The sequence below is a fragment of the Ptiloglossa arizonensis genome, chromosome 10 (genome assembly GCF_051014685.1).
Source record: "Ptiloglossa arizonensis isolate GNS036 chromosome 10, iyPtiAriz1_principal, whole genome shotgun sequence".
NCBI lineage: Eukaryota > Metazoa > Arthropoda > Insecta > Hymenoptera > Colletidae > Ptiloglossa > Ptiloglossa arizonensis.
The window spans coordinates 10,781,853-10,806,918 of record NC_135057.1 but is presented as its reverse complement, the minus strand read 5'-3'; the positions used below and the strand labels follow the sequence as shown (position 1 = coordinate 10,806,918).

Below are 25,066 nucleotides of genomic sequence, written 5' to 3'. Positions count from 1 at the left end.
CAGAAAAGAGAAAAACGGGAGAAGAATTCGTACGTACGTTCTTTGCACCTACGATCCGACAAAATCTATCCGGAGTGTGTACATTCGAGAACCGGAACGGAAGAAATAAAAATTTAAGAAAAGCGGATCGAACATCGACGTCTCCGTGTAGTCTCCATTTTCTCAACAATCGTTTCCTCACTCTTTCTCTATGGAAGCCGCACGGTTCGTCCGGTCGGTTCGAGAAACCCAAAAATCGTCGGGTCCTCGCTCGGTCGCGTCGATTCTCGCCGAGTGGAGGACCCGTAAGCGAGATGCAGCCACATAGGATCTCCGTTAAACGACTAAAGACGATCGACTCACTGGGGGGTAGAACGAAAAGAACGTATTGGAGAACAAAATCAAAAAGTTAGGGGTTTGGAGATGGCATTTGGGTGGGGGGTTTTGAGGGGGTGTCAGTCGGAGAAAGAGACTCGGGAGGACATGCTGGGTTCTCCTGTCACTATTGCTAGCGATTCTTGGTTGACTATGGGGGTTCTAGGTGGTCATCGTGTGTCCTGGGACAGTTTTTTTTTTCTTTCTTTTTTTTTTCTGGTTGGTTTTACGGATCGTAATGGGGGTTAAAGGGTTCACATATGCGAGTATACAAAAGTATCTGGTTACAACAATATCCACTGGAGGAATATATATATAATGTACAAATAGATTTATATATATATATATATAATATACGTATATAGATATAGATAATATATATATATGTATGTATAATATAAATACGACACACACAGAGAGCATGCGACACGCACGACAGGTGGACAAAATACAAAAAACGTAGTAGGTATCCCAAATAGAGTAAGAGAACAGATTCCTTGTGAATGAAACAACGAGAATCGAGACAAAACGTGAAAAGGAAGACACGATTATAAGAGCGTCAACTTACCTCGAGTAGCTGCTGATTTCTGATCTCCCGTTCCCGCCTCACAGCCTCCTGACGTTCCGATTTCTCCTGTTCCTTGATCAGCCTGCAAACCGGGACACGGTTAGTCGTTCGATCCCCCCCGTACGAGGACCGATCGTCTATGCTGTTTTTTTTCGTAACTGGAGCTCGTTCGCGAGCACGACCACGCACGGAAAAAATTGACCGCTCAAGGTCACCGACACGATTACCCCGCACTTTCGCGTCTCGACTTCGTGACGCGAAATTACACGATGCATCGACTTTCCCGTGATTTATAATCAAGAACGAGACGACATTACCAACGAAAAATTCGTCGAGTTGAAAGGTTCGTATTCGACGAACAATGGCTAAGCAACGCGTCTCACGGTTTGAACACCACTGCTGCGCGTTGGTCTTCCCGTGATTTATAGTCGAGAAAGTGGCCTTGAATTACCAGTTGATTCTGATCCAACTATAGCGCATTAAAGACCTGCCACGCCAAAGGAGGCGTTACATAATGGATGGCGGGAAACACATTTACCGGCCCGCACCCACAAGGCTATCGCTTTACATACCATACGATTGCGCCTCGAGCGTTTCGTTGTATCCCTTCCACCCACAATACACGTTTACGCTATAATTTATTACTTTTTATTGCGACCGAAAGCGTACCGCGACGCGTTACGAGGCTCGCCATCTTCCTCGGCGACGTATTCGTCGGCGTTGACTCACCTGGCCTGTTCCTTGTGCCGTTGAGCTTCCTCCTTCGCCAATTTTTTCGCGTACGCGAGCTTCTCCCTCTCGTACTGATTGTTCGTTCGCACGTCTCTGAAACCACCGGCGGCACGGAGCTCCTCCAACCTTCTGGCCACTTCCTGAGCGCCCAACCTAACGAACTCCGCCTCCGCCAGGCCCATTGTCGGTTGCAGAAACTCGCCTATCAGCGGACGGGACGAGAACGAGAAGTTCGCTGTCGTCAACTCGGCCGGATTCTGTTGCTCCAAGAACTGGAAAGATGTTACCAAGCCTTCCGTTAAAGAACCGCGTCGACGATCTCGGTACCCAGTTATAGAGATTCGAGAAGGATCCGAGTCGTCCAACTTCGAAGCAAGAACGAGGGACAAGGACGATTCTCCGAACGACATTCACCAACCTTTGCCAAGTCCGGACTGTTCCTGAAGGTCTTTCCGCAAGGACTATAGTAAGACACGTCACCCTTTATCACTCCCGACTTGCCCAATCCCTTGATAACTGTCTCCCGTTTCCAGCCACGTTCCAACGGTACCTGGAGATCCCTCTCGCTGGGCTTCACCTTTCTTCTCTTCGCGCTGGATACACCGTCCATGTTGTCGTCATCGGTGTCGGTCACCACGTCGGTGTTGCTACCGCTCTCGCTGGTCACGTCCATGTTGCTCTCCTCGCCCGACACCTCCAGCAGCTTGTTCTTCATCTTCTCCTGCAAAGACCGCTATATAGGGAGCATGGTTTTAGTGCGAAATCATAAGTGAAAAAAAATAAAGCAAAACGATCCACCGCGTCCCTTCCGCGTCTTCTTCTTTCTTGGGTGTTGTACCAGCAGCGTGCGGCTGACACGATACGAAAAACGTACTTGTGGATCGAAGATAGATCGAAGTAACGGGTCGAAAGGAAATGGATCGAACTTAACGAACGGTGAACGAAAAGATTGTCACGCAACGAGTGGTTTCGTTTACGTTTACGACGAGCTTTACCTGACTTTTGTCGTCGGTCGCGGTGGCGTGCAGCTGAGCGGCCAGGATATTCGACCTCAGCAACGAGACCTGGTGGGACAATGGCACGCTGGGATCCAAGGTGGGCGTTGGTTTGATACCCAAGGCTCTGCTCTGAGCCAGCAGCGAGGCTACGGTGTTCTTCTTCGGCTTCGAGACACCGCGACCGAGGTTCCGAGGTCGACCGTCTTTGTGGTGAGTCGTGCTGGCGCTCTCGCTCTCCTCGCTTCCGCTGCTCGGCCGCTGCGGCGAATCCGCAGCGGCGAACAGCTGCGCCAACGATGGACTAGGCGACGCCGGCACCGGTACCGAGTTCTGAGGCACCCTTCGTGGCTTCGGGCCGGGCTTTCGTCTCGCTGCGAGTGGAGAGAATCGTGCGAATTTAAAGAAATTACCTAGACAGCGGGGAGCAACGCGTTCAACGCGAACAGGATAACGGGGAACCTCGACGAGATTGCTGGCTACCTTTTTTTCAGCGAAAATGCCTTTGAACTTTCGAAAAGGATCGTCGAGATTTACGGACGATCGATGCGATTGGTTCGATCGTACGTTTTACCAACTTTGGCACTGTCGGGAACTCTTAAGGTTTCCACTGTTAGAAGTACAACAGTTAGACTGTGGATCTTGCCAACGAAGACATCGACAGTGTCGTTGCTTCGGTAATGTGTCTTACCAACTTTACTATAGCAAGGAAACTGCTAAGGTTTCCCCTACTGCGACCATCGTCTACTTTTGCAGCACAACAGTTTACCCTGTCGACGAATAGGATACGATCGCGATTTACTCGAACGATATGCGCGTAACTATTTGCTATCGATCGTTCAACGTGACATGTAACTCGATTGTATAATCGTAATTCGATAAATAACTCCTCGAAAATAAGCGTATCCTTTATTGGCCGTGTGCAAGATGGCAAAACGAAGTAAGGGGACGGTCAGTTGGTAATCTTGAACGGTCGAACGTTGCGCAAAGAGCGAAGCTGATCGTCGAGGGTCTGGAGTGACCGGATTTCATTCCGATCGTAAAATTCGAAATCTCCGGTGGTTCGATCGAGGTTTCGTTGTCAAGGAACGAGTCGAAAAATGTCGAGGTAACCGTGGATTCGAGTACACTGCGTATACTTACATGTTCGATCGGAGGCGAGCAACGACTGGCTTAAATTACTGAGCTGACTGAGCGGCTGACTACCAGAGATCGGCGAGCTACTGCTCGTCGTCGCGGGCTTCAGGGAGAGGTTCAGCGGTGCGTCCGAGTCGTTCGAACTGTTGGCGTTGGTGGTCGTTGTGTACGACGTAGGCGCCGACAGAACGGAACCATTGGTCGAGTGAGCCGGCAACTTGATCACTTCCACGCGATCCACGGGCTCCCGATAGTCGTTCGACTCGGTCTGAAATACAATCGATCGACGACGTTACCTCAAAGGACGCTGGACGACGACGAGTCACCCGGTACAATTGTACACACCGGATTCGAGCTTTGGAAGAAGGTGATCGGAGACGCGTACTCTCAACGACCGAGAGAGGAAACATATTTCGCTGAGACGTACCCGACACGTGAACCTTTCTCGGTCGAGTATCTATCTTCAACTTTAAGCTACCCGAACATCAGTATTTTCCGCGATACGTTCGATTCGTTGTTGCAACAGAGCAAAACTCGAACCTACCGTTTCTCGGTCAACTAACCCCATATTTAACGCTCACCCGAGTGAATCTTTTCCACGATACGACGACGGTATCGTATTCGATGGAACCCATCGATCCAAAGTTAATCCGACGACTAAACGACTCTAGGATATAAGAAACGCAATTACCCCTGAGCGGTTGTACTTTCTCGGTTCCATCATCAATGACGTCGTTGTCGTGTTTGTCTGATGAGCGCTGAGAGCAGGTACCGGCGGCGGGTGCACACTCACGCTGGGCGTGTCCAAGGATATGGTCTTCTTCCTGCCGCGGTTCGTTGTGCCAGGTACCTTTGGACCGACTATGCTCGACGTGTACTTAATGATCTCTGTGTCGGGAGGCAGCCGCACACCTCCCAATATACTGCTAGGATCGCTGAATAAAACGAAATACAATTTATTCCATTTGTTTCCACTGTCGTCCACGGGAATTATACGTTTCGGGTCCTTCGAAGTCCGTCACCTATGTTCGCCATTTTTCTTTCACATTTAACCCTCGATGAGCCCAGATCGTTAACCCTTTGCACTCGAAGCTTTTCTCTTATTGGAAACCAGCACCTCGATGATATACTTCGAATCGTGTAATTAATTTCAAACGGAACGTTTTCGTTTCAAAGTTTCGTACACGTACGTTTACATCTTACGAGAAAGGAGTAATTGAATTTTAATTTAAATTCCAAACCACGATGGTTTTCCGAATTGGAGAAAGTACACCGAATCAATCTAGCGATCTAGGATCGCCTCTCGAGTGGAAAGGGTTAAATTCCACGGCGACTGAGGGTCGATCTCGTGTACGGGATCGTATTTGGAAAATTTTCTGTTTCTTTTCGCGTCTTTGACACGGAATTCGAAAGATGAACAATAAGACTCGATCCGTGTCACGGTCAAAGGATCGATGATCGTCGAAACTGAACAATGAAGTCTATCGTAACTGGTGGCGCCGCTTCTTCTCGCGACCGTTTTCAATCTCTCCGCTGCAGATATGAAATTTTACGGGACGGGCAACCAGTTGAAAGACAAATTGTTGAAAGCAGCGCAACGTTAAGGACCATCAAACAATCATAACAACGGAATTACACGGTTGCGAGCACCGTATGAAAGTTAAATGACCGACGGAGATAGGGAGAAGGGGAGAGAGAGAGAGAGGAAGAAAACGGTGACGCAGAATTTACCGTAGAGAGAAAATTTGTCGAATGCGAAACAAAAATCGAGACACCACCGGGGAGTTCCGTCTCTTTCGTTTTCTGTCTATTTATTTATTTATTTTATTCGATTTTTTCTTTCTTTTCTTTCTTTTTTTTTCCATTCTTAACGATCTCTCACCTGCCCTCCTTCACAGAACTGTGGGTGTATCGGCAAGCGTGGAAAAATAATTAATGGGAAACGTAAGTGCGCCGTGGGCGCTGCGTCTGTTAAAAATAATGGAGACGAGAAACAAAATCGATTTAACGAGCGGGCACCGACACGTACCTGACGACGTTCGTTTGCGAATTTGGCGTGCTGCTGGCCGAGGTATTGTGATGAGAGGACGTGACCTGTGCTTGCGTCGACACCGGCAAACTGCTGCTCGTCATGCTCGGCGCCGTCGAGCTGCTACTATTGGCTGGCGTCTTGTGACTCTTGCTTGACTTAGCTGTGGTTTTCGATACGTTGGTTTTTCGTTCGTGAAAAAGTACACGCGAGCTTCTACGCACGGACCCCGTGAGAATCGTCGCGCAAGTTCCATACCGATGTTCGTTTCTTTTCACGAACACCACACTACCTTCTTTCCATAGATCTAATTTAACTTTTACGTCGAATTGACTCGACGATCGATGCAAAAAATTGAACAGAAACCTTACACGCTCGTCGGCAAAGTACAAAAATTTAATAAAAAAAAAAGTAAAGAACCTTACAGAATTCTCCGCGAAGAAAGCGTAATCTTTCACGCTCGGAATAATATTGTTACTCTCGAGGGTGCATCCCTCGCGCGTGACAATATTTGAAAGATCTTTTCACCAATTCCGAGCTTCCCTCCAGAATCGATTCATCTTTTTTTCTTTATGTATCGCGTGCTGGACGATTCCTCGGACCCGTGCGTATCGAGCCCTTACGGGAGACGAAGAAGGAACGAGTTTCACGATACTTACACTTACTGGACTTGTGTGACGAAAGGGACGGGGGATTAAGTAGAGAGGCCGGATACGGTGGCAGAAGACTCTCGGCACCAGGCGGAAATCCGGGGAGTCCCGCCGCTCCTTGTAACCTCGCGAGGTAGTCCTGTGCCGCCAGGTGCGAGGCCATCGTCCACCATGCTGCGCTAGCAGAATTGATACCTGAAGCCGTTCATCGCGATTTCGTTAAACCACAATCTGTTGCACGATGACACGGTGCTATAAATAACGGTGTTACGGCGAAGACATCTCCGAGAATGAAACGATCGCTTCTCGAGGTGTCACGAGTGAATTTACAGGACTTTGTAAAGCAACGATTCTACGCGAACAATTCATACGATGGTATAATATCGTACAATACTATTTTATACACTATATTGTATGTGTATACATTCTTGTCAAAATAAAGTTGTTTTAAAAAATACGACAAAAATTGTCTGTCAATATCCTTCACCATTCTTCTTACCAAAAATGCGAGAATATCTTATCGACGACTAAATCAAAGTACCAACAATGCGCAAATATCTTATCAAAGACTAGATCGAATGTCGCGATAAAAAATAGTTTCTTTCTCTGTATAAAATAGAATACAAATAGTGATACAAATAGAAAGGTAGGGTGATTGTTATACAAACGATAAATGGATCGAATTTAATTCGATTCGAAGCTCAAAGGGCAAAGTGTATTCTCGTTACCTAAACTCGCAGCTTGACTGGCGGCCACGGTCAGGGTACCAAGACTGCTGTGGGAGTACGGGGGTGGTGGTGGTGCAGAGGCCGGTGTGTGGCCCCCAAAACCGGGAGCAGAGCCACCTCGGCCCAGGATGGCGTAAGCCGATGGCAAATGATGGGCCCCCAACCCATATCCACCAGGCACTCCACCGAAAAGCGACGAAGCTGCACTGTCGCCCCGAGGCCAATACGCTGCAATTAAAATCAAAACGACCGGGTCCAATTGTCTGTTCATACACGAAACGCGCGTTCGGTTTCGCATCGAAACTGAACTCCTGATCGTCCGTTGCACCTGTTTCCCGGTAGTAACGCGGCCGTCCAATTCGTATTCATACATCGTTATCAAGTAGCTCGTTAATTCTTTGCATTTACGTACGTACGAAGCTAGCAACCGATGATACGCAACTTTTTTTTCTCTCCAACGACTACCTACGAAAGATACGTTAGTTCTTTTCTTTTTTCTTTGTACACGGTACGATAACGCTTGCATTCGATAACTCGAAATCGAACGAGCGAAAAAGTCGAAAATCACTCGCCCGAACATTCGCGACTACCGTGCTACGTACCGGTTCTACGACTGCGAGCGACCTCGACGCGAACCGTACACCGTGTGCGGGAGACCTTCTCGCGTGTCGAGTACACGTGCACTCCGAACGCCTATAGGCGTGTTCAGCACGGTACCGTCCAAACGACCGAGTCGAGTAAACTTCGAGTTTCCTTCTCTCGAGAATTTTTCCCTCGCTTTCGATCCACGTATAACGATCCCGTCGAGTTACTCTAACTCGAGCAAAGGTAATCCTTCGATGAATATTCGAAGCGCAAATTTCCAGCGTCGAAAAATATTTCTCCTTCGAGCGTGGTATCTCATTATCGAAAATAATCGATAAATTGATTGCACTCGCGCGGATTCGATTCGGGGATAAGCAATAAGATGTATGTAAAGTTCGAGGCATTGCCGAATATTTTTTTTTTTCATCTCACGGTACCGCGGATCGTCTTTCCTTCATCGCTCGAAACCTCTCGTTACCGGAGCGTTTCCGTCGACATTGTCGAGCACGCTGATTCGTCCCGGTTTAGCGGACTCGCGTTACGCGAAACTCCCGTCGGCGATTCGAGTTAATTAACCAATTATCCGCGAGCGTCATACGCAATTGATTTACCCGGTTGAATTAAATATAGTCGCTGCAATAACGATAATTCGGTCGAGCTCGCGATAACAACGCGGATGGATCGAAGGTGGGGCCACGAGGCTCGTGTCGTTGAAAAATATTTGCAAATTCGATGAAACATAATTAGTCGGTACGCTCGGGGGTACACGAGGTTCTATCCGCATACCGTTCGAGGTGGGGAGAAATATTTCGTCTCTTTGTTACGTAACCGTGTTAACGAGCGCGAAAACCGAGGCGGAGAGAAGTCGTCGTGAACGAGAGAAAAACCGAGCCTACGAACACAATGCATGCAAATGCAACGACGATCGATGCATTTGACGCGAAAACGCGTTTAAATGGGGAATCGACGATCGAAAGTAAATCATCGACTTCGTCATTGTCGGTAGAACAACTGTCCTGTATCCCACTACCGTACGGAAATTGTGATACGAATTTTTCCAAATTTAAAATTCGCTTCCGAATTCTTGCAACTGGTACCTTATCCTCTCGACGAATAACCACGACGTTGGAATTTCCACGAGGGGAAGAATACTTGGTCGCCGATCGCATTGTTCGACGTTGCAAAATCTCGAGGCATTCGCAACAAAAATTTTCTCTTTTCGTCGATATTATTTTTCCTCGCGCGCGAAACGATTCGGTCGACCGTACGCTCGTCCGAATGATCGTGTCTCCCCGTTCGGGAGCGGTGATTATTTAATCATGGTATCGCGAACGCGGATGACGAGCAAGAGGTTCGTCCACGGCCGACATTGTCGCCGAAATAATATTCAGAGACGATCTCGCGCGACGAAACGATCTCCCCCGTAACGTCGCACGATTCCCTCTCCGTCCCTGGCAATGAAACCGTCATCTTCGTTAATTAAGATTATCAAGAAGCCCCGTCGTTAACCTATCGGTCCGGGCAATAATTAAAGGATTAAGTCGCATCGACAATAATAATAATAATAATAACAATAACGATAATAATAATAATAATCAAGCCCCGGTCGTCGGTGGCGCGCGTACGCAACGCTCCGGTACTCGCTCGCGCGGCCGAACAGGAAGCGGCGTTAAATTGCAGAAGCTAAGAACTCGTTATGGTAATGTCGTTCGCGCGGGCGTTAGCGCCGAAGCGAACGAGGCAAAAATGCCAACGTTGGCACGCCGATGCTTTCTAATTTTCATAAACCGCTAACAATTTTCATTAATCTCCGCCCACCTCGATCGTACGACGCGACGTCGCGATCAACCCTTCGTCAACGGACGCTTCTGGTTCGATGTTCGACAAATCGGGTCGGTGCAGACCCGAGTCTACCTTTCTTTGCATTCTGTAATTCTACGGATCGTATGGACGAACGATTCGCTCGAAACTCGTCGAATTGGGAGAGAAGATGTATGTTTTATTTTCGAGCGTGGGTCAAAACGGACTCGTAGACGGACGGTTTAACGATCCAGCGTAATTCGTTGCGTAATAATTCGTGCTCGATCGTCTTTTATCGCGCACGAGTGTCTTCCGTTCTCGTTCGAAATAATAGGCGAGAATCGATACAACGACTTGGCGCGGGAACGCGGCTCGAGAATGGTCACCGGTTACCCCCATCCGGGAGCGTTGCGGCAATCGCGAACATCGAAAAGAAATAACGAGCGGATTAGGTTTTCAAACGAATCGAAAGAATACTTTTCTTTTTTCTTCGTTTCGTTTCGTTTCTTTTCTTTTCTACGGCGAGAGAATTTTCCCCGATGAATAAAATATGTATCGCGATTTAATCGTCGACACTTGGAACGAAATCAATTAGAAACGAGAGCCTCGCGCGATAGGAATTCTCGGATAGTTTCAATCGCGAGTGTTACGGCTCGCGAAAGCTTCCCCATCGTCGATGGAACTTGAATCGATAATGGAATTTATTCGTAATGCGAGTTATCGGATCCAGCGATGTTAACTCGGTTCGATTCTCCGCGGTGCGAAAGGCGTACCAATTTTAATCGATGCACAGGGTGATGTCTCGAAAGGTGGAAAAGAATCGAATTGGCGGGAGATCGAGAGGGTAGCTTAAATACGAAACCTGGAAATGTGTCAGTAGGTGGAGGTGTCAAGGTCATTGGCGTTGTTCGAATGGAACGTTCTACCTTGTTTTAGTATCGTACCGGAGCTCCTTCAAAACGCACAGTCACTAGATTACCCACGGTATAGGCACTAGACCTCCTTCCGCTCTCCATGATTCATCATAATTGATAGCTATTCAATAACAGGGCACTTGACGAACGCCACGGTGTACCATGATCGCGATAGACACCGGAATCCGATGGAAGTCGACTGTATTTGCGTTAACGATACAATTCGTTATGGCGTTGCGAAATCAATGTAAACGCGTATCGATAAACAACGAATTCCCTGGTAATCGAATCCCCGGTATCGTCACTTTTCGATTCACCGGGTCAGCTATTGAACTTAAATCGACATCGTTACCGTCATCATTCATCGCGGATGTATCGATTCTTAGCGTGTAGACTACGCACGATGGTAATGCGATAAAATGAAAAATCACCGGTGGAAACAACCGATGCGACCAGTCGACGGAATTATTTTCCATTACGGTCATTATCGAGGCCAGATATCGTGTCTTTTCATTTCACCGTATCGGTTACCGTAGTCGACTCTTTGTCGTTAATACGATCCATCCTCGACACCTATTCTTCCACTCCAATTGTCAATCGAACTTCGATTGATAAAACAAACAATCTACAGAATCTCCACTCCCTCGTAATCCTGGATATCGTCCACCTTCGTGTTACACTATCGACCGTTAAACTTAAATCTCGGTCGTAACCACGGATCCATCGCGAACGATAACGTTACTCTATCAATTTTCGTACTCCCATCGATGGTCGATCGATGAAACGAACAATCGACACGCGCGAAACTAACAGAATTTTCCGTTCGGTCGCGATCCATCCCGGATGACTTTTCCCATTTTACAGTATCAACTATCGAACTTAACTCACCGACGTAACTGGAATCCATCCGTCTCCCAAAGAAACAAATACCAATTTTTCTGCTCCAAACGTCGAAATCGAGTTTCGTTCGAAACGATCGAGCGAAGACGAATTTTCAAGAGAGAATTTTCAAGAGTGAATTTTCAAGAGTGAATTTTCAAGAGAGGATATTTTCAAGGGAGAGACCCCGACCGATCGTGTATCCGCTTTAATCCAGCCGTGGTCGGACGCGGTGTTTCCGCGAGTATCTCTGTATGTTTGATACGCGTGCACGAAGAATCAATATACGAAAATCTCGATCCCGCGGAAAATATTCGGTCCCGTGTATACGCGGGGAATCGCGAGGAGGCCCGACGCGCGTTTTCCTCGCTGATATCGCGATTCCCCGGGCGGTGAGCGCGCGGTTTGTACAATTTATTGTTACAAACGCGGCCGCGAATGTACCGTTGATTTTCTACGAGTACCGCGGCCTTGAGCAAGGCCGTGGCATTGAAATCCAAGCGCCGCTTTAATTTATACCGGTCGTTGAACCCCCGGCTGGCTTATACGACTACTTCACCGGCTGAGCAGCTGCATAATGCAGCTCTAGGTGCACGTACACACGTACACGCACGCATGCACGCACGCACGCACGCACGCACGCACGCACGCACGCATGCACGCAGCACGCACGCGTACGCGAGCGTTACGGGCGAGCGCGCCGCGAGAGATTGAAATTTTGTTCGGGCCAGATTTTCGACCTCGCGTCCTTGGCCTTTTCCCACCTGCGGTGCACAACGCTGCGTCGCGGCGCTCTTTCGAAATTCTTTTCTCGACACCGCACCGGGACCACGCTGGTTCCCGCAATTTTCTCGCGGCTCGTAGCGTGTATTTATCGGCGTCGATCGAAACGATCTGCATACTCGTGCACCGATATCGCAACAAAATGGTCGTTCCGAAGAGACTGGTCCTTCGAGAAATGCGGTCGTTCGAGAAGAGAAAGTAACCCAATTCGGACAATGCACAACCGCCGGACAAATCGATGATAATGGATCTTTGTTGCATCGGGCTTGCACCGGATACGAATCGTAGAGATAGTACGGTTAGACGCGAGGGGTTACCGTATCGGGGTGCAGCACAATGGCGCGCAACTACCCGAATGTCGAGATAATTATAATTATCGAAGCTTCGATATAAATTCGTTAATGTTCTCGCGAGTGAACCTATTCCCTTGGAAAGCGTCGCGGATTATAGATCAATGTTTCGCGTTTCGAGCCGGTATTATTGATACACTGATGATAATATTGTAAGTTTGTTGCACATCGGTTGCAACGCAGTTTGAGGTGTTACCGACCCGATATAGAGTACATTGGAACCTGAGAATAGGAATATCGACTCGATTATCCGATTCTTCCTATCCTTGGATCGATCGCAGACTCGGAAGATTCTCGAATCGCGGATCTAGATATTTTCATTCACCATTTTTAATACGCGGACAACGATACCGCAATTCCGTTAGAATGCGTGGGTTGCAACGCAACACGAATCGTAGAGACTGCGTGGCAGTTATTTCGCAGGGTTATGTTGCTCGAAGGAGTTAAATCGCGCCACCTATTGTCTCCTCCGTTTTATCGATACGCGCGAGTTCCGTCGTTTTCGCGAGCGAGTGCCTTCGCCGTATACTTTTCACCCGTGTCTCCGGACGATAAACCTTTAATTATCGAGTTCTGGGTTTCTATCGTTACCGACCTAACGTAGAACGCAACACAAGTCCCGGAACAGAACCTGGCGAACATCGAGCCAATTATATCGTCCGAGTTTCTCACCAGACGCTTGGATCACCGATCCAGAAAACACGTTAACGATCTCTCTCTCTCTCTCTCTCTTTCTCTCGAGTGAACCCGTTTCCCCCGAAAAGATCGTGGATCACAGATCCGGTGTGTTTCACGTTTCGATTTACGATCGGGTTTCGATCCAGCGGCACCCGCGAAGAGCGCGCGGGGGAGAAACGAAAGAAATTGACGATCGAAGGGCGAAAAATATTCCGCGTTTAATTGCGGCCCGAACGCGGCCGACGTCGTTAAACAGGCTGAAATTAACGACGATACAGGGCCCGAGGAGAGAAGAAGAAGACGGTTGATAAATAATTTCGAAAATTATACGGCGATACGGAACGATGCTCGGGCTCGATCGTTTATTTCCAAGCGTGTGCACCCCCTCCCCGTTCCCCGGTTCCTTCCTTCTTCTTCTCCTCCTTCTGTATGAAATACGCCGTTTTCCCGATTGACTTTTAATGCCGGCACAAATTTCTTCTCTTAATGAGCCAGGCTACGCCGATCACGGGCTACTTCGTGCTTTCCTCTTTAATACGGACGCTTTAATGGCGATCCATTATTCGAGTAACCGACCCGGACCAGCGGGAGGCATTACGCTCGATGCTCGCGGCAGCTCCGCCATTTTCGGGAATACGGTGAGGAGAGCTCCGACACAACTCGAGTTACCCGCCGGAGCGTCGCGGCGCGGCACGGCACGGCGCGTTGCCTCGTAACGATTCCCGATAAAAGAAAACACCAGGGACACGGAGTGGGACACACCGCGTGGAAACGTCGTGGAAATCCTCCCTGTACCGTTCCTTTTTCACCGTGTTGCCGGGAAACTCCGCGACCGATCGGTCAAACGTTTCTGCCCTTCCTCCGCCCGGAGATCGGTGATTTCAACGAGCCGCGCGAACGAACCAACGAACCAACCAACGAACGAACGAACGCGGAATCGATAGCGGACACGCGCCCGCGCCCGCGCCCGCGCCCGCGCGCACCCGGATTCGCGTAACGAAGAGGAATTAAACGCCCGGTAATCCCGTTTGCGCGAGCTAATTTCATCGAAAAGTTCTTCGTTCCACGGTATCGTTCCGAGGACAACGAGAGGGAGAGAGAGAGAGCGCCGGCTCGTTTCGACAGCGCGAATGGAATTAATAAAATCGAACAACGATCGGGTAACGACCGAACAGGGTCATCCCTACCCGCCAAAGTTGTTTTTCCCGTCGACGAACGAATTGCGCGTACGTTCGCATAATTGGGTACCGCGCGACACGTTTGGAAAAGTCACGGTGCTTTTTAAAGAGACAAGGGCCGGGGAATGGCCGCTACCACCCACCGGGAGGATTATTTTCACGGTAAAGGTAAATCGAAAAGAAACGATGAGATTTTTTCCTTCGAGGTACGGTCTGCGAGGAAATCGGCTTGGAAAATTTGTCCGGTGCACTAGCTCGACCGTCGAGTTTGCTGCAGGGGATTATTTTCGACGCGAAAATCACTCGAGAAGGAGAGAGATTTTTGTTTGTTCGCGACCTCGTTTTCGAGGGAAATTGTGTTGGGAAATTGTACGCAGTGGGCGTGCACTCGTCTTTAGGGTTGGATGTGTCCGAAAGGAATTGTTCTACCTCGAATCCATTTGGAATTACGATACGAACTTTCTCCGTGTGATTGACGAGAGACCAAAGAGACGTTAAAGTGGTCTCCTTCGGTCGAGACACCCTGTATACACACGGAGAGCGGAATCGGAGAGATCTAATAATCCGACGCGATAGGCTCGTGGAGAAGTAGGTTTCTCTTGTGCTCGGTTAGGGCGTATCGGAGACAAACGTCTTCTCCAACGTCCGATACCGTGAGACTGGAAACTCTGGAAAATTCGGGCTCACGATCTCCGTTCCTCGAGATCCGCGAAAATCCGAGCCGGAGAGCAGCAGCGTTTCGTGGAACGAGGGATAAAGCGGGATAGACGCATCTCTCAAGTGCGATGCGTCACGTTTATCGATTTATGATTAAGCTTTTGAGCAAGTCGACGGTGGGGGGACCACGGGTTCGCGGAGAAGGGAGGGCTGGATTAGCGACGGACTCGAGACGCTTCGAGTCGCGGCGAACAAGAAACTTTCTCAATTCGTATCGTTGCTCACCGACGCGACGATGAAAATACCACACGAAGATATCGTTAGATACTTAAAACGATAGACGAAAGAAAAAGCAGCGGAGAATGACTACGCTAGTGACCGATAATCCTCGTTTCTCGAGTATTTCCACACGATCTACGAGGAACGACACCGAAAGAATAATTGATACCAGTACGCGTAAAAATGGAGCATCGAGATTACGATTTGCTTGGTTTCGGGTGGGTTACTTGGAAATTGTTTAAACAGGAATCGAAATTTCGAAAAGTCCCCGTGTGTTTCGAGTAGACCGTCCACGGAGGCGTAGCTCGCCTCGAAAATGGACTTCGAACGACTGGAATCCCCGAGCGGAGAAAAACAAACAGAGAGGAATCGGCTTCTTCGACGTTACTGGATCCTCCGAGATCCGTTCGAGGATTTTGTTATTCGAATGCAGTTCCCAGCGATTCGAAACGCGACGAAGTTCGTCCGCGCGAGAAACAGAGAGGGAGAATCTTCAGCCGGAGAGAATCGAACAACGCGAAAGAAACGAAATAAGAGAACGAGGATCTCGTTGGAGGAGGCGGAGAACGAGCGAGCGGCGCGAGGTCATCGTCGTCCATTCAGGACGTCGTCATCCGTGGCGTCGACTGGAAGCGACAGTCGCGGCGCGTCGCTAATTTCCTGTTTTTCCGAGCACGTTAATAAAGGGCCCTCCCCGCCGGGTGAGGCGCGAGGAGGGGGGTAGAGGGCAGGGGGAGGGGGGTGTTGGTCGGTGAGACCGTGCATTGTTTTCCCCCGAAATCGATGGCCACGCCGAAAGCACGGCGCCGTTAAAATCGTTAAAATCGCGGGATGAACGACTATTGCGGAGAGTTCGGTTATTGCGAAACGCGAAATCGCGTGCGCGCGTGTACGTACGCTCGCGCGTCGGATTTATCCCGCGATTTGTTTCCACGCTCCCGTGGAGTTAACGGTAGTGAACATTTTCGAGAACACGCGTTGTCGTGGTCGACGTCGAGCGTATATTTGTACAGAGTCGACCGAGAATCGACGAGGTCGGACCTCGCCACCGCGACGAACCCGAAGCTACGTAGGACACGACGTAGAACGTGGTTTAATAATATGGGGTACGTCGAGTAATTGGAACGGATTGTAGATTCTTTTCTCTCTCTCTCTTTCATGTGTTCGATCGAAGATAGAATGCAAATCACGGAGGAAAAAGTTGAATGGGTGGAACAAGGTCTGTATCTTCCTGCGACCTCGGTTCTTCTTTTTTTTTTTTCACGAGTGCCATTACACTTTCCATAAATGGATTCGTTACGTAAATAGATTCTTCTCGTCGTTTATAAATATATACACGGTACTGTACGTACGCGCGTGTGTGTATATGCGTGTGTATGTGTAACGCATCGCGAAATATTTCTATGCTTCGCAACAACGCATCGTTGTTACGTTTTCCCGGGTATTTGTTTTTATTTCACCTTCTCTTTTCTCTCTCTCTCTCTCTCTTTCTCTCTATTCCACGGTTCTCAAGGCATCGTTGAATTGCTCACTGTTTACGTTCGTGCAAGTTACTCTAATTCGCTCTTTTAAGTCTTCCGCGGAAACGAGCCGAAGCGAGTACACTTTGTCGCGAGTAACTCAAACAAAATATGAAGCGGCTCTTAAAATATTCATTTCACGGTACGCTTGTGCCCAGGGCCTTTCCAAAATTGTCTCCGGCAGTCGAATCGATTTGCCAACTCCGTCTCGGTTATCACGGGCGTTTCAAACTCTAACCGATGCAACGAATATCGTGTGCACGAGAAATTCGCGGCCGATGTAACTTCTACGCGATTATCATCCGTCGATTCCTTTTGTCTTCGCGTAGACAACCGTGTAGCTGAAACTTACATCGAAAGAACGTTCGTCTACGGAGTATCCGTCAATTCCTTCTTCGAAAGAAAGTCTAGACCGTACTCGTCCTTTCGTTCCTCTAATCGATTTCGTACTGAAATATTCGACGAAAGACAATTCTACGGGGACACTCCTCCGAAGAGGTAAAAGTTTCCCACCTATCAACGGTACGGTACTCCAAGATCAATCTCATCGTCGAAACGATAAAACGAGCTACCGTTTACTCGATAACCAAATCCGAGCAATCTATAATCGCGTTGAACAATATATAGGTTACCGTTCCCCTCGCTACAATAATAAAATCTATAGCGAAACGTATCCCCGCGTTCTCTCGAAGCAAGAAAACTTTTCTCTCTTCCGACTTTCGATCTTTCTCTACCGACTGTTTTACGAGTCGTTCGACGAGCAACGTTCAAATCTATAATCCCGCGCGGCGCACTCTCCGTTTAATTCCGAAATAAAACGTTCAACGAATAGACGCTTCCGCCGAAGTAGCCTCCGTTAACCGTTCAGCGAATATTTTCCATTTGCCGACGACACGGTGCTTTCCTCGAGGATCAATTTCGTCGACGGGACCGAGAAAGGAGCTTCTTTTGCCTCCGTGTGGATACACGTATCCACTACTTATAGAAATCCTCGGACAACGACCTCGCGATCAACGCGTAGTTCCCGCGCTGCGGTCGCGTACGAGCGGACACAACGAATCTCGACGTCTGAAGTCGAAATCAAGCGAGCGAACACCGCGGTAAGGGAAACTAAACAAGCCGAGAGAATAGATCGTAGATGGAGGAACGTTACGGCGGCGGTTCAGGGAACGTGTTCGGTCCGTGAGCCGGGAAAATGGCCGTGTTATTAAATCGATCGCCGCTCTGGCCAGTAGGGGTTGGAGCTAGGCCAGGGGGTTCCGAGAGGGAGAGAAACGTATATATCCCTGCCACGGGGATGATGGGAACGCGATGGAAAGGGGCTGGGAATTACGAATGGCTCCTCCGCTTGGTCGCCGTGACCGAAATCGGTGAACCGGAGGTTCCCGAGTTTTTCAACCTTACGAACGAACGAATCTGCATTACGAACGCGCGATCGTCGATCAAGTTTTTACGTATCTCTCGATGTCGAGGATACTGTCCGAACGAAACATCGTAATTGTTTGTAGACGAATGGAGCGAATGTACGGAAAGATGGAAGAAAACTGGTCCACCCCTGCGAGGATCTCGAAATTCCAAACGAATTCGTTCCGATGAAAAAAAGAGGGAAAGTAAGTGGGTGTTCGAATCGACCGATTCCAAGTTCCTCGCTACGGAGAACGCTCTCATCCAAGTTCGATTTGCGATTAACGCGGAATCAAGGCATTTGAAAAAATCGTCCTCCGTTCAATGTCGACTCCACGATGTTTCTTCTATCTTTTCTCGAGGTTCGAGCAACGGAAAACGATCGTAGGCGAAGCGTGTCGTTCCTCCTCGAGTTCCCTGGAACTTGGCCGCTTACGATCGGGGAATTCTTCGAGACGCGCGCGCACGCCAGATGAAGAAAGAGGGAGAGGGACTATTGCGGAACAGGGTAACGTAACTTCACGCTGCTATTTTAGGGGCATAGAATATACGGGGACGGAATCCTTTATTTTCTTTTCCTCTCTTCTTATTTTTTTTTTCTTTCTTTTTTCTCCCTCGGTGCAGTCTCGACGAGAGGAACGTGCCGAGAAGAAAATAGCCCGGACCAACGGCGTGGCACGGAACGACGCGAATCTTACAGCCCGGAAAGGCGACGGAATGAAAGATCCCAGAGATTTAACGCGATGGCATATTCATTCAGCGTAGTCGCCGCCGAGATACGAATAAAACTCGCGCGATCACGAGGAGGCGTTCTCGTCGCCGCGAACCGGGCCGTGTCACGTTCGGCTTCGTCGTTGCGAGCTCTTGTTCTTAAATCGGTGCTTCCTTCGCGACGGGTTCATTGTTTACCCGTGGAGAAACGTTGTTCGATGAAACATTCCGCCACGAGTCGATCCGACGCTGACCAGACGACGAAGAGGATTCGGTCGAGAAATATCGGTCGTGGAATAAAAGTTGTATACATATATGTATATATATATGTATACGCGTGTTGTTTGCCAGCAGGTCTTATAATGCCAGCTCAAACAAAGATAGGAAAGCGTGGGGACCCGCTGATAATCTTTCTATATACTTTGTATCCGAGTAAATACGCTCGTACGAGGCCCTGGAATCTCGATAAGGTCGGCTCGGTGTCGAATCGTTTCTAGTTCGATCTCCGGTTGATCGTTTTCCTCGCGTAACCTCCACGATGAGCGCTCGAGACGACGACAACGCGAGGGGACACGCGCAACTCTCGGACAGAAGCGGATAAAAGTGATCGTGGAACTCGCGCTTGCGTTCCGCGAGCGCAACGGTGCACCCGATCGCAGTTCCGTGTGAACGCGCATCGCGTATACAAAACACGTCCCGTTTGGAAAACTCTGGGAGAGATGTTCTCTCTCGTTGAAAATTGAAACTCACCCGGTATACGGACGGTCCGAGTGACGCGATTAGGACCGGGTGAAAATTCTCGGAGGAAAAGGTCGACCGGTGCAAAGCGGTCCATCTGCCTGTAGGTTTTTTCACCGAACGACACCTACACGGTGCGAGCGTACGTTCTCTCAGGTAGATTCCTCTCGTCGTTCCGCGTACGAAGGTCTCGCAAAAAGGCGTACGAAAAACAAATACTCGAGGAGACGTACGGTTTATTCGAGTAGCCCGACCGGTTCGAGCGTCGCGCGGAAAGCACCATTTCGATTCCTCTCTTTACGGTTTTCGTCCCGGATCTATAAACGGTGGGATCGTTTCGCGCGAACAGACACCCCGTACGCGTTGCAATTAACGCGTTCTCGAGCACGGCGGACCGTCGAAAGACGCGGATATCGAATATATATCGACGACATCGTATATCCCTCCCCTCCGCCCCAACGGTTTTACACCTTAACGTCGACGTTTCCGCTTATAACCGTCCAATCGCGATTCAGCCTCGGTTCGCGAGAACCGGAGGCCCCGCGTACGTGTATATCCTCTCCTGTCCCTCGAGGAAGAGAGGATCGATCGAGGGGATCGGAACGCCGAGAGGGGTGGCGCGCGCGACCGTCGCCGCGATAGCTGGCTCGCCTCCAAATCGCTTTAATTTCGTTTACGCGACGATCAAACGCGAGAGAGAGAGAGAGAGAGAGAGAAAGATAGAGAGAGAACTACGGCCCTGGCGCGAGAGCGCACCTAGCCACTCTCTCTGTTTTTTTTTCCCTATCTCTGCAGCGAAACATCATATCCCGCTTCGCCCCAACGTCGATCGTAAGGACGACCGGATATCGATACGTGCGCGAACTGTACACGAACCGCGCCATCGAGCTCTTCGCGGAGCCGAAGACTCGAGTCCATCGCGAATAAAATATTATCCAACCCCTCGGTACCTCCGCGAAGCTTCCACGTGGAATAAGTAGACCTCTCGAATCGAGAGCGAGTACCTTCGACCGAGGATGTTCGTCCAGACGCTTACTTGCGCCTATCGGCTCCTCGATCGGGACATTGAGAACAAAAAAATTACCTACCAGTGATCACCTACACCCAGGGGGCTTCGAGATAATTAGACCTCGTTGCATCGGATGCACCGAGGATGGCTCAGGAGGACCCTAAGGGATTCTTGGCTTACTTTCGCTACTGGTGTTTAGCGCAACTTCATCGCAGATAACAACGGATGTGGATATGTCCGCGTGTGCGAAATTTCGCGAATCTGTCGCTTCGTTCATCGGGAGATGAAAAGTGAATGAAAAATGTTCTATTTACGGTAGAGACAACTTTGGACAACTTCCGTTCAACTCGGAAGTGGACCTCTCGTAATCGAACTGTTTGTTCGTGGGTCACGCGTGCGTGAAATTTTACACAGTGGTAATACATCTCGAAGGCTTCGAATCGTAGCCTAGTCGATCAGGAAATCGCGGAAAGAAATTATCCGTTATTATTACCAGCCAGGTTCTCGAAAGTGCGACTTAGAACTAAAACTCTGCTTCGAATCCTCGAGGAGTACTCAGGGCTCCTTTCTCCTGTAATCGCAAGGATGTTTGCTCTTGGGTGATTTTTGCTTCACCGTGGACAAGAGCCTGACCGGATATCGATGGTCTCGGAGATCGGTGTCTCGGTCCTTGAGGCACTGCTCGTGCTAATTAATTTCTCGTTAACGAAGTCACGCCGCTGCCGGTGCGCCTCCACCCTTCTTTAAACATAATCGAGCCAAGACGTCGGCTAAGTTCGTTATAAATACAGGATCAGCCTGACGAAGTAATAAAGGGCCGTTCGCGGTAATTGTGGACACGTCTCGCGGGACCGATCGGGAACTTGTAAATTGTGTTTAACGCCGGTAAATGGGAATCGTTTGTGTAAACATTGTGTGCCGCGATGCCTGACGGATGGATGTTAATAATTGCGAGCGTAGAACCGGCGATAGAACACGCGCGGCGTGGATCGAACGAACGACGCGACCGACGACGACGGAGAACCCTACCGATCCCGGTTACAGCGCGGCTTTCGCTTTCCATCGAGCGGAGCGACGTTGTTCTTCGTTTCGCAAACTTTCCTCGGTATTACCGACCCTCCACCTACCGTTCCACGAAAGAGCTCCGCGTCGTAGTAATTTTCAAACTCTTGTAATATTTCGTTCGCGATCTCTGGATCGACGGGACGGTGAGGGATTCGAGGTTCTCCGTACTCGTTCTCGATGACTCGAACGCGACGAGAAAACTTCTCACGCGAGAAATCGAACGTACATTTATCAATACACAAGGAGCAAAGTATCCCTTCACCATCGTCTGCTCGATTACCATCGCCCCGAGCCGTTCGATTCAACCTTCCGAAATTGTACCCAATGAAATCCAACGTACGGTCGTAAGAGGTAATTAATACGATAAAGAAAGGCAACACTTACTTTTCTTCGTCATCGATTTTGCAATAAATACTTTAAGTCGATCGGAGGAGCGAAACGAGGAATCGCGATCGTTCGAGCTAGCGACGCAACGGATTATTGTAATTCCACGTGCGAGTGTTCTCGGTCGATCGATAAAGAGAACCGTGTAAACGATGCGTTACGTTTCGATCGTCGTGGCGTCGGTGTCTAGATCCTCCCACCTCGTACGGCGCGGGACTATCGACTGCACACGGCTCTTCGAGCGCTCGCAATTTTCGTAGCCCCGCTTTTCTGACACCCCCCACTCCTCCCGGCCGCGCATAATCGTAACACCTGCCCCCTCCGACGCTGAGTCACGCGCCGACAAACGAAATAACCATTCAGAGCCCGCTGCGATCGCGCGGGGCCCCGCGAGACGCGACTTAATTCCCGAAATCTCGACGACGACGACGACAACGACGACGACGACGACGACGCCGCCGCCATCGTGTGTACGTGATTCATGTCGTCGGCGCGGGGGTTTCGCAACTCGTCGTTGTCGTTGTCGTCTCGAAGCGAGCAGGCTTCTTAAGGAAACCAGCCGGACGGAGCGATGTGCCTCCGCGCGTCCTCGGGGCCACGGAATCGAAAAACCGTGGTGAGTGGCGAACGGGGGGCCCCCTCCCCACCACACGTCTTGCTGTACATTCTCGTCGACGCGTCGCGTTTTCGTAGTCCAAGGGCACACACGATCGAAGTGGAGCGCGGCTGCGTGCGTAATTCAACCCCCCAAAGAAACATCCCCCCTTGGATTACCCGCGCTACATAATTCAATGGTTTAACTTTTAAAAGGGGGCCCGGGGAACGCGGTCGACCGACCGAGGGGACATCCAGGGAGATTGATATTTTTCTTTCGTTTATTTTATTTCTTTTTTTTTTCTTTTTTGGTTTTTCGTTTCTTTTTTTTTCTTTCTTTTTTTTTACCTTCTTGTTGCCAACGCGGAGGATCGATCGCGTTCGTCGACGCACGTACGCGGCCGGAGAGCCGTTTCTAGCCGTCCCGCTGCTCCCCCCTGCCCTTTATTATTGTACCAAGTGTCTTTTCTTATCGAGCATCTTCGACCCGCTCGCCTCTCTCTATATCGAATTCGAGGCACGCCGAGCGCATTTATCAACCTACACACGTTGCGCGCCTGAAACGGCGGAGAGGGAAGGGCACCGGGAGGACACCCGGGAAAAAAGGACGAGGACGAGGGACGCTGGGGAGAGGGGGAGAGGCGAAACGACTTCGAGGTGGAGCGACGAGAGAGAAAGAGAGACAGAGAGAGAGAGAATTCACCGGCGAGAGAAGAAACTAACAAGGGGACCACACCAAGTGATACGCACCGATTTTAATGAAACTTCGCGCAGGTAGGGACCAATGGGTGGGGGATACCGAAAAATATTTCATCCAAGTTCGGTCGTTCGCGTCAACGTTCGAGCACGTTCGAGTCCGGTATCTTTATCGTTGGATTCCTGGAGTGGAGCGGTGCGAACGGACCGGTACAGATTGCTTATCGCGGTTTCTATTTACTCGAGAAGTTTCGGGAAGATCGGTGAGCAGGGTTCGTCACCTGGCGAGGAACGATCGAGGAACCGAGAAATCGTGAAAGAACTAGCCGGAGGGAACAAGGTTCTCAAGGGTGGGACGATCGGTAGAGAAATCGAAAGGGTGGACGAACGAGAGCGAAAGTCAGGGGAATGTACCGGGAAACGGAGGTGGAGACGAGCGGAGAGTGTTGTCGTTGAACGCGGAGAAAATTGTCGATAAATTATTGCGGGGAATGAAGATTGCAACGACTTTTTAAACGTAACTCGTCGAATTCGTAACTGGGTCGCCCCGAGCCGAGGGAACGGATTCTAAGGATCTTCGAGGAGGTCGTAGGATAACGCGATGTTTAGGAAGTTTCGGTGGACACGAAGCCACGGGGTTGGAACTTTCTAGGAGAGCGGGGAAACAAAAGCATAAAGGAAGTCAGCATCTTCAGAATTTGGAACAAAGGGATAAAGAGAGCTTCCAAAACGGAAAGGCGAACCTGGAAATACGGAATCGGGTGGAGGTGAACAAAAATCGCGACAATGGATAACGCGGAAAAAAATCTCCGACCGATCGGAGCAGAGGGGAGACTTTCTCGAGCTGTGTGGACGAACGAAAATTTCGGAACAGGGTCGTGCTCGATTCCGAGGAGTTCGAGACGATCGGGTGACAGGATAACGCGATGTTTAGGAGGTTTCGGGACCGGTACCGGGGATTGTACCGGCGCACGGAGCGCGGAAAACTCTAGGGAAACGGAGAACAAAAGTATAAAGGAAGTTAGCATCTTTGGAATTCGGAACAAAAGGATAAAGAGCTTCCGAAACAAGAAGGCGAACCTGGGAGCGCAGAATTGACGGTAGGTAAAGAAAGTCGCGACAATGGAAAATGGAAAAAAAAGAAAAGCCCGATGAATCAAGGCGGCGGCGGAGATTAACTGGAACTCGGGAACTGGGTCCGCTCGAAACCGAAGAAGTGGATTCGACGGACTTTGAGGCGTATTAGGCGATCGGATAAGGTTTAGGTGGTATCGATGAACGAGGCGGAGGAAAAACTTTCGAGAAGCGGGGAACAAGAGTACGGTGGAAGTTTGCGGCGTTCCGTGGAATTCGAAACGAAAGAGGACGGTTGCGCGAAAGAGAATATCCCGGGAGCGACGAGAGCCAATACGAAATCGCGAAAATGCAAAATAAAGCGACACGGGACGAAGGAGGTGGCGAAGCGGGCGTTTACTCGCGCGAAAGTAACGGTCGTGCGTGGGACGCGATCTACACGCGCGAGCCCGCCTCGCGTGTACTCGAAACGATCGTTGTACGTGTCTTCGCACGAGGAGCGTGTCGCTAAGCGCGCGGAATCAGCTAGCCAAATGTCACGTTTCGTTCCGTGTACAAGAGTTTACGCGTACGGT

The 25,066-nt window shown here is 49.6% G+C and overlaps 1 protein-coding gene across 8 annotated transcripts in view; it reads right to left on the bottom strand.

Annotated features, from left to right (window-relative positions):
• The window catches only part of LOC143152402 (bromodomain adjacent to zinc finger domain protein 2B), a 190,844-nt gene that overhangs the window by 24,460 nt on the left and 141,318 nt on the right, over positions 1-25,066 (bottom strand). For 6 of the 8 annotated variants that reach the window (XM_076322472.1, XM_076322478.1, XM_076322477.1 and 3 more), the window contains exons 5-14: positions 7,194-7,421; positions 6,475-6,660; positions 5,816-5,978; positions 5,669-5,686; positions 4,478-4,721; positions 3,793-4,054; positions 2,650-3,023; positions 2,073-2,387; positions 1,652-1,926; positions 923-1,004 (exon numbers count right to left, since the gene is read on the bottom strand). In XM_076322472.1, coding sequence (XP_076178587.1) covers positions 923-1,004; positions 1,652-1,926; positions 2,073-2,387; positions 2,650-3,023; positions 3,793-4,054; positions 4,478-4,721; positions 5,669-5,686; positions 5,816-5,978; positions 6,475-6,660; positions 7,194-7,421 — 2,147 coding nt within the window. The remainder of the gene's footprint in view (positions 1-922; positions 1,005-1,651; positions 1,927-2,072; positions 2,388-2,649; positions 3,024-3,792; positions 4,055-4,477; positions 4,722-5,668; positions 5,687-5,815; positions 5,979-6,474; positions 6,661-7,193; positions 7,422-25,066) is intronic. The other 2 variants (XM_076322475.1, XM_076322476.1) reach the window with 2 other exon arrangements.